The 8,991-nt window shown below is 42.4% G+C and overlaps 1 protein-coding gene across 1 annotated transcript in view; it reads right to left on the reverse strand.

The window, feature by feature from the left end:
• Sec61a2 (Sec61 translocon alpha 2 subunit) overlaps positions 1-7,315 on the reverse strand; it is a 25,694-nt gene extending 18,379 nt beyond the window's left edge. The window contains exons 1-3 of the mRNA XM_005354861.3: positions 7,164-7,315; positions 5,386-5,453; positions 3,309-3,374 (exon numbers count right to left, since the gene is read on the reverse strand). Of these exons, the coding sequence (XP_005354918.1) occupies positions 3,309-3,374; positions 5,386-5,453; positions 7,164-7,170 (141 nt within the window). The 5' untranslated portion in view covers positions 7,171-7,315. The remainder of the gene's footprint in view (positions 1-3,308; positions 3,375-5,385; positions 5,454-7,163) is intronic.
• Positions 7,316-8,991: the final 1,676 nt, after the last annotated feature.

An 8,991-nucleotide genomic window follows, 5' to 3' on the forward strand; every position in this document is an offset into this window, starting at 1 on the left:
GTCCTGGAACTAGCTCTTGTAGACCAGGCTGGTCTCGAACTCACAAAGATCCGCCTGCCTCTGCCTCCCGAGTGCTGGGATTAAAGGCGTGCGCCACCATCGCCCGGCTGTTATGTTATCATTTTAACATTAAAGATAGGGTCTCTCTAAGCTGTCCAGGATGGCTTTCAACTTAAGACTCTCCTTATCCTAGTCTTCAGAGTAGCTAAGATAACAGGCCAATGATACTAGACATGGAGCTCTTTCTTTTATTTATGTTTCCTTTTTGGGATCTGGGTAATGATTTAAATCCCAACATTTCACTATCTGAACTTTCACAGGTTAAAGTTTGCTGATCACTATATTAGAAGATTCCGTATTTTTAGGATGGTAATTCTCATAAATCTACCTAAAAAGTCAAAGCAGGAAATATATATACATATCTCATAGTCAATGAACTTTCTTACAAAAATACACATAACGATTCTAGATGTTTCTATAAAAATATAAAGGACCTAGAGTTGGTCCTTCTCAATAAAGAACAAAGCGGCAGAACTTTTCCTAACTGATCAGTGTAAGAAAGTGACGTCAGATTCCAGATGCTGCTCAGAACACAATATATGCAGTAGCTTTTCCCTGTCATGGCATCCTACTGAGACATTTGGGTTCCTAGCTAAGAGACTTTCAGGTGCCAGCATCTCTCTAGCCTGAGAAGTAAGATTAGATGAAATTGAGATTAGATCATGGCCACACATCTTGCTCCTTACCCTCTTCCCTGCCTCCTGTTTGGGAATGAAAGAGCCTGATTATAGGCTCATGCTGGGATTCTCAGACACACGTAAGAAGAGACCCACACTTCGGCCATGTGGGATGATTCCTTTCTTCAGAAACACCCCCCTGCCACGCTGTCATTGATGCTGGGACCTCAACTTTCCTCACAGTCCCCACTGTGCTACTGCCTCTCTTCCTATCCTTCTATGGCATTAATAACTCGTATTGCCTGTGTTAGTAAGGGTGTCTATTGCTGTGAAGAAAAATACCATGCCCAAAATCAACTTGCGGGAAGAAAGAGCTTATTTCATCATCCGGAGAAGTCAAAGCAAGAACTCAAGACAGGAAACGAAGCAGAGGCTTTGGAGGACTGATGATTATTGGCTTGTTCTGTTTTCTTATGCCATCCAGGACCATCTGCCTCAGGGTGCACCACCCACAATGTTCTGGGCACTCCCACATCAACCATTAATCAAGAAAATGCAAAGGGCATAGTGACACACAGCTTTAATACCAGCACTCAGGAGGCAGAAGCAGGCAGATCTCTGTGAATACTTGTTCAGCCTGGTCTATATAATGAATTCCAGCCACATACATAGTGAGACCTCTTTCAAGAACAATTGTTGTTGGGCAGTGGTGGAGCACACCTTTAATCCCAGCACTCAGGGGGGCAGAGAAAGGTGGGTTCAAGGCCAACCTGGTCTACAGAGCAAGTTCCAGGACAGTCAAGATTACACAGAGAAACCCTGTCTTGAAAAAACAGAAAGAAAGCAAGAAAAGATACTTTACCAAATATGCATCTTACAAAAAAAAAAAATTGCTCACTATCATTAACCAAGGGAATTTAAACTAAAATTGCACCTATGAGGAAAGCTACTATTCCTAATAGATGAGCTAGTTGAAAATAAACAAAACCTTAGACACATGGGCGTCTCACCTGGAGGTTCACAGGTAAAGAACACTAAACACAGGTACCATGCAGACCAGCAATAGGATCCTAGTCATGCACTACTGGGGAGGAGAAACTCTTGTACAAAAGTGTTCACAATAACCTGTTTCAGCAAAAAGCTGCACATAAGCCAAATGTCAACAAATAAGTGAATGCACTGTGATATATTCACGTACAGAAATAAAAACTGCTGACATGAATAAATCTCAAAAATATTATAAAGTCAGAGTCTAGACACCCTGACTATATATATGAATTCTAGAAAAGACCAATTATAGCAAAGAAGGGCAGATCAGGGCTTGCCTAGGACTGGGGGTAAGATGAACAGTGAATGAAGAATTACAAGGATCTTTTGAGGGTAACAAAAATGTTCTGGACTCACTTATGTAATAGACTCTTGGGTGTACACATCTGCCAATATTCTTTAGAATGCAGAGTTAAAACTGTTACTTTGTACATATAGCTCTCTAAAGTTGATTGTTTTTTAAGTGGGGGGACAACTTCAAAGATGTCAAATGCATATGGGAGAAATATAAGTGCCTGCTTTTTTCTTTGAACTTTCTGTGTGTGCGTGTTTTTTTAACTACTCTCTCCTGCCCGCCTCCCAGAAAAAAATTAAATCAGGTTCAGCAGTAAAAGTTCTTTAATAACCCGATCTTTCATTCTTCAACACACATAGAGCAGCAAGATGGCTCAGCAGATAAAGGCACCTACAACCAAACATGCCCACCTGAATTCAATTCCTGGAACCCACAGGGTGAAAGGAGAACACCAACTCCCACAACTGTCCTCTGGTCTACACACACATGCCATGGTGCATGGTGTGAAGCGTGTATGGATTCAGATACACACACACACACACAAATATTAAAAAAAAAAAAAGGTGGGCAGCCATGGCACATGCCTTACTCCCAGCACTTGGGAAGCAGAAGCAGGTTGATCTTTGAGTTCAAGCCAGTCTGGTTTACAGATCCGAGTTCCAGATTAACCAAGGCTCCACAGAGAAACCCTGTTGTTGAGGGGAGAAGGGAAGGAGGGCAGGTCTCTGTGAGTTTGAGGCCAGCCTGGTCTACAAAGCAAGTTCCAGAATAGCTTTGAAACACTATAGAAAGAGAAATACCGGTCTGGAAAAAAGAAGAAAAAAAAAACTAATAATAATGCTCAGCGTAAAACGTGACTTGGTCCTTCAGTCACACAACACTTGCCTTGCATGTCCAAGGCCCTGGGTGTGATGCCCAGAGCACAAAGAAATAAAAGCAGCAAAACTCATAGCCAAATAGATGGCTCAAAAACTAGGAGTCCTTGTTGCTTTCCAGAAGACACTATTTCAATTCTCAGAACTGACACTGGATAGCCCACAACTAACTGTAACACCACCTGTAGGAGATCTGACACCCAATTCTGGCTTCCATGGGCAACTGTACACACTTGACATACACACATACACACACACACACACACACACACACACACACAAAACACAAATAAAAATAAATCTTACCAAAAAAGCATCACTCAATATATTTTAGTATATTATTTTATCATTTCTAATTCTTACTAATCAAGACCTTAAAATAATACAGGCGTGTTCAATAACTTGGTTACATACCTGACAGCATACTAAGAAAATGAAGAGTGTTATAGCTGTCCATAGTACCTTCTCTCTAAATTGAATCTGTACAACAGAAGTACAAAGAATCATCAATCAAAACCAAGAAAAACAACTCAAAGCAAAATTCTACATTAAGGATGATCACCATTCCCCATTAGGCACGCTCCTATTATTTACGTACCCTAGCTTGTTCCAGCTAAAGTAAACAACCAAGCAATTCAAACCTAACTCTCTTCTTTACCAAAAGAAAGTTATTATTTGTAAGTATTCTGTGTTCTTTACATATTCTAGATATTAACCCTCAGTTGGTTGTACAGCCATGGAAGAATAAGAATTTTCTCTCATTCTGTATGTACTCTGCCTGCCTTTTCCTTTGCTGTGCAGAAACTTTTAATTTCATGAAAATTCCATTTGTCTGCTGTTGGCATTATCTTCTGAGTGACTGAGTCCCATCCAGAAAGTCTCTGCACATACCTGTATCTTGTTTTTTTTGTTTTTTTTTGTTTTTTTTTGGTTTTTCGAGACAGGGTTTCTCTGTGGCTTTGGAGCCTGTCCTGAAACTAGCTCTGTAGACCAGGCTGGTCTCGAACTCACCTGTATCTTAAGATGCTTTCTCTACTCTTTCTCACTGTTCAGGGCTTCTGAACCACCTAGCGATGACGAAATTTGAAGATTTGACTATAGTTTGTAATAGTTAAGTCTGTATCTCCAACTAGCTCCCATGTGTTGCCACAAAAAAGATAATTTAAATATAAACATGCTTCATGATCACCAGCTGGTGGTAGCGTACGGCTTTAATCCCAGCACTCAGAAGGCACACACAGGTGGATCTCTATAAGTTCAAGGCCAACCTGGTCTAGAGAGTGAGTCCCAGGACGGCCAGAACTAAGACTTCACAGAGAAACCCTGTCTCAAAAAGCAAACCAAACAAACAAAAACGATGCGTCATGTACACTGTACAGGGAAAATAACTGGAGAGGCGGCAAAGTAGAGCAGATCTAATACACGTTTCATGCAGAAAGGGAATTGCATGAAACACTGAACAATTTTACACAGGAATTCTAGGATATTCATAAGCTATCAAAAGTTATATTTTGTATGCCTAAAGTAAAACTGAGTAGCCATCTCTACCACTTCAAATCATTAAAAATTAAAGGCACTTCTAAATAAAACAGTAAGTCCAACAAAAGTTTTATCAATCTTTAGGTCCCTATTTTGTTATTAATTTCCTAAGAACTAAAAGTAGGGAAGAGGGTAGTATGATAACTGAAAAACTTGAAATTAATGTTTTTTTCTGGAACTTTAAATATCTCAGTTCCAAATACATTTAATGACTGAATAATGTAATTTAGTTATGATACCTTCTAAACACATTCCTGCTATTTCTTTCCAAACAAGAAATCAAAATATGGGATTATAAAATTACAATTTATTATGCAAACTCACCAAACCTACCCAGCAGACCATATCATTAGTTAGCAATACATACATCCTACAGTGAAGAAATTATAAAGTTCCAACATGGCCAGGAGAATACCATATCTTAACTAACACACAGGCCAAGAAGCACTTGGGCTGGAAACATTATAACTTAGAGTAACATTTTTGATAGAATGAGAATCCTAGTCTTAAAAAAGGTCTATAACAGTGCCAGCCAGACAGTTGTAGTGATTTGAATGAGAACAGCCCTGTAGGCTCATATATTTGAAAGCTTAATCCCTAGTTGGCAGAACTGTTTTGGAAAGGATTAGGGGCCTTGTTGGAGGTTGTCACTGGAGGTGGGGTTTGATGTTTTAAAACCCCATGCTAGGTCCAATCCTCCCTCCAGCCTCTTTCCTGAGATCCACCTGGTGAGAGAAAAACTATGGTACACTAGTGAACAGGTACATATGCATATATAAGAGAAAATATATATAACTTAAAATACTAGAAGCAGGTCTATAGCTGTTTGCAAGATGAGGAAACATTTTTGTACTTACAACAGAAACGGGTCGGGTAAGAAAACGAACCTTGGTGGTTTGGCAGAATAATTCACTCTGCTACTTGCTGTATTATATTAAAGTATTATACTTACTTTCCTTTCAGGCTTCTGAATTTCTGGTAGAACTGCACAGAAAGGTTTGATAACTTCTAAAAACTTGACTGTAAAAGAAAATTATCAAGTTTAAAAATGTATCTGTGAACGGTTTGGAAAAAAATTCTTTAACAGCTGTTTATCCCATCCACCCAAATTAAATAATCATGATGTTCTCAAGTTCAAAGGAGCAGGCCTGCAATAGATAAAACCACTCAATGGCTAGGAGGTAAATAATGAAGGAAAGTGAATAATGAGCCGTGACTTTGCTTCTTCGTGCTTAAACCCAATCTTGTATTTACACAGAAGGGAAACCTTCAGATCACCACTATAAAAACTACGTAAACGTGGTTTATACAGTACTTAGATAATCCACTAATAGACGGTAGAAAAAAGGGAGCCTTTCCCAGGGACGGTGTAGTAGGAACTGAGCTTAACAAGCTTAACTCAAGCACTGACCTAAACAGCTTAGAGATGGCAACATTCACTAGGCAGGAAAAAATCAGGATCATGTCCTACAGACAACTTTTTAAAGTCTACCAACTCTCCTTCATTTCCGTTAGCCACATTTCACAGCTTGGTAACCATATCAAAGTAACCATATCTCCAGTAACCATATCAAAGTACTTACAAGAATCAGTTCAGAGAACAGCAATTACATTTCATTAGAAAGTACTGCATTCCCAAGCTATTTCTGAAGCAAAATAAAGTAAGATAAACCAAGGTTTAGGGATAGACACTAATTTCTAAGTCCCACTGGACTCAAAGGTGGAAGTAACTGATGTCGCTTAGAATTTATAATTGTCATGTTTGCTATTTAAGTATAAGTTTGGACTACTTATAAAGTAAATCCATATTAAAAAAAAAAAAAAACTAAGGGTCACATCAAGAAACTCTATTTCTTTTCCTTCCCAAGCGACTCTCTGGGATTTCTTGGCATTTTATGATTTACTGTAACTGGCGTTCAGGTTTAAACAATGCTGTTGCGTGCGGCCATGTATTGCCTATCCTGAGAATTCCATTTGTCATTCGTAATTCACGGCCAAGGGTCTCTTCTATTTCCTTTCCAAATGTCTACCAGCTGGCCAACTGGGTGCATCGCTTGGACCTGCAGTTAGGTATGCCTTTATACACAAACATGTGAACTGCTAGGTTAAGTATCTGTGTGAATACACATGAGGACGAATGTTTGGGGCTGGGCCCTCGAAGGACCCCCCACTACACGAGGTCTCGTCCTTATCGAGCGCACCAACTTACAGTTTTCAATGAACACTACAGAATGACTGGGATGAATATTTCAAGGAATAATGCTGAGCTACCGATCACACGCCTTTCCTCCCCTAAAACACACGCTATGAATCACATTTTTTTTAAAAATTGGGGGAGACTTATTCATCTCAGCACGCCAAGGAAGCGTGATTCAGGAATTAAAAAAAAAAAATTCCTAAAATCCAGAAAAATCCCAAGTGGTCCAAGCTAAGGAGAGTGTCCTAACTCCCCGCCCCCCAGCCAATGGCTTCCCCGCGCCATCCACGCGCCATCCAGGCCGCCTAAGGGGTGCAAACCAGAACCTCCGGGTCTCCGTGACCCGCCGGGCAAGGCCTCGCTGACCAGAGACGCCTTGGCGGAGGCCCCCAGCTAGAGTCATCCGCGGCGACCACGACGAGGCCTGCGCATCCTCGGCCCCCCTGACGACCCTAACGGGAAAGCGGCTCCATTGCTCATAGCTCGGAGGAACCCGCGACCCTTGTGGTTCCCGCTCTGGCCATCATACTCACTGCCCATGGCGGCGGCTCAGGACACCCGGCAGGACACCCGGCGAGGACCCGCGGCCTCCCAGCTGCTTTCGCTCCCTTCCTCACGACTCTGGCCTAGGAGACGGAGGCTTGGGACACGCTCCGGCCGTCCCCACACAAGCTCCGCCCACGAGTCATGTGACACACGCTCTCAGCTCCTCCCAGACCCGCCCCCGGACCTGGCCCCAGCCGTTGGACGATGGCCACCGCGTTGCCATAGTCACCGTTGGCGCGGCGGCAGGGGCGGGGCTGAACGCCAGGAGGCGGGGCTGATCTGCCATAGTGGGCGTGTCTTGATTGCCCTATCCAGTTCCATGGCCTCCCAGAGTTTCCCTTTTCAGAGTTGGTTTCCCAGATTAGGTTTCCTAGTCCAGGCATCCTGCTGGCCCCCTGAGGCCGGGGGTTGAGCTGCCAGAACCAATCTTTTCTTTCGGTCCCATCTTAACTGTAACTTCTAAGAGATTTGTAAAAATTGGGGACACACTCATGCATTCAATAGCCTACAAAAAGTACTCTCCAGTTTACTATCATGTGCCTACCCCCCCCTCACCCCGCCGCAAGTACAGACATCAAGGTTTTATGACTCCTGTGATTGAGGGGTTCGTGGAAGTCAGTTCTTTGACCCCTCTGGTGGTTCCTGCCTCTCTAATTTTTGCTTTCTTGGACAGCATGTGGTAAAAAAAATACACAAACACACAGAGTGTTAGAAATCAGCGAGCCCTACATTTAATCCTCATGAATGCCTTTGGGCCATCAACCTAGATGGCTACTTTGACAAAATATGGATAACAGCAGCCACCTCATGTGGGTATGGTATAGAAGTTAAATTGAGACACTAGACACAAGAAGGCCGTCAAATTAATTTTCCTTACTCAAACTTTAAGCCACTCCCCGAAATCAAGTATCTGTTCTAAAGTCTGCTGCAGCAAGTTGAGTCACAGGTACATCCTATGCTCAGTCATTATCAAATCCAAAGATGCGCTCACCTGTTCAGATCTATAGCCAAGAAGAAAACAAGATAGCATCTGCAGTGGGGGCGGGGACTATTAGAGTTGTCTTGCAGGGGCCTGCAAGGGTTTTCCCACTTCTTATGGCCAGCTGGGAAAACTCAGGGGCTCTCTCACTCGGATCTGGCCATCAGTGCTTACTGTGAGCATCGACACATCCATTTGGTCTCCCAGTGTGTACTGGGCCTCCTCACAACATTGTAGCTTAGCGCCAAGAAATGACACTGGCAAAGAGTCTCATTTTTTGCAGTGTGTAGAGGCAGCCAGGAAGGTCTGCTCAAGTTCTGAGAGAAGAAAGAAAAGGCAGCATCTCTAGGGGCGGGCATGACGAAGCTGGAAGATCTTGAGTAATCTCCCATCCTTTGAACTCACCCTTATTTCATCCTGCTTTGTCAGCCATTATTTTTCTTCCCCCACCCCCAACCCTACCTCTGTTCCTCCTCCCCCTTTTCTTGAGACAAGAATCTCTTGTACCCCAGAATAGATTGATTCCACATATTAACTTGAATAAAGCCTCCGCTATTCGGTCTTTCTGGACTTTCTACACACTACCCAGAACTTCTTAACTGATATGCTACCTACTCTATGTCTAGCAGGAATATCGTTCTACGTTTAGTCTTCAAATTGTTTTAGCAAGAAATCTCTCAGGTTGGAGAGACAGCTCCACAGTAAAGAGCACTGACTGCTCTTAGACTTGGGCTCAGTCTATGTTGGCTAGCTTTATGTCAACTTGACACTGGCTAGAGTCATTTGAGAAGAAAGTTCGTGAGAAAATGATCTATAAGATTAGCCTGAGGGTAAGC

This window comes from Microtus ochrogaster, chromosome 16 (assembly GCF_000317375.1).
Source record: "Microtus ochrogaster isolate Prairie Vole_2 chromosome 16, MicOch1.0, whole genome shotgun sequence".
Taxonomy (NCBI): domain Eukaryota; kingdom Metazoa; phylum Chordata; class Mammalia; order Rodentia; family Cricetidae; genus Microtus; species Microtus ochrogaster.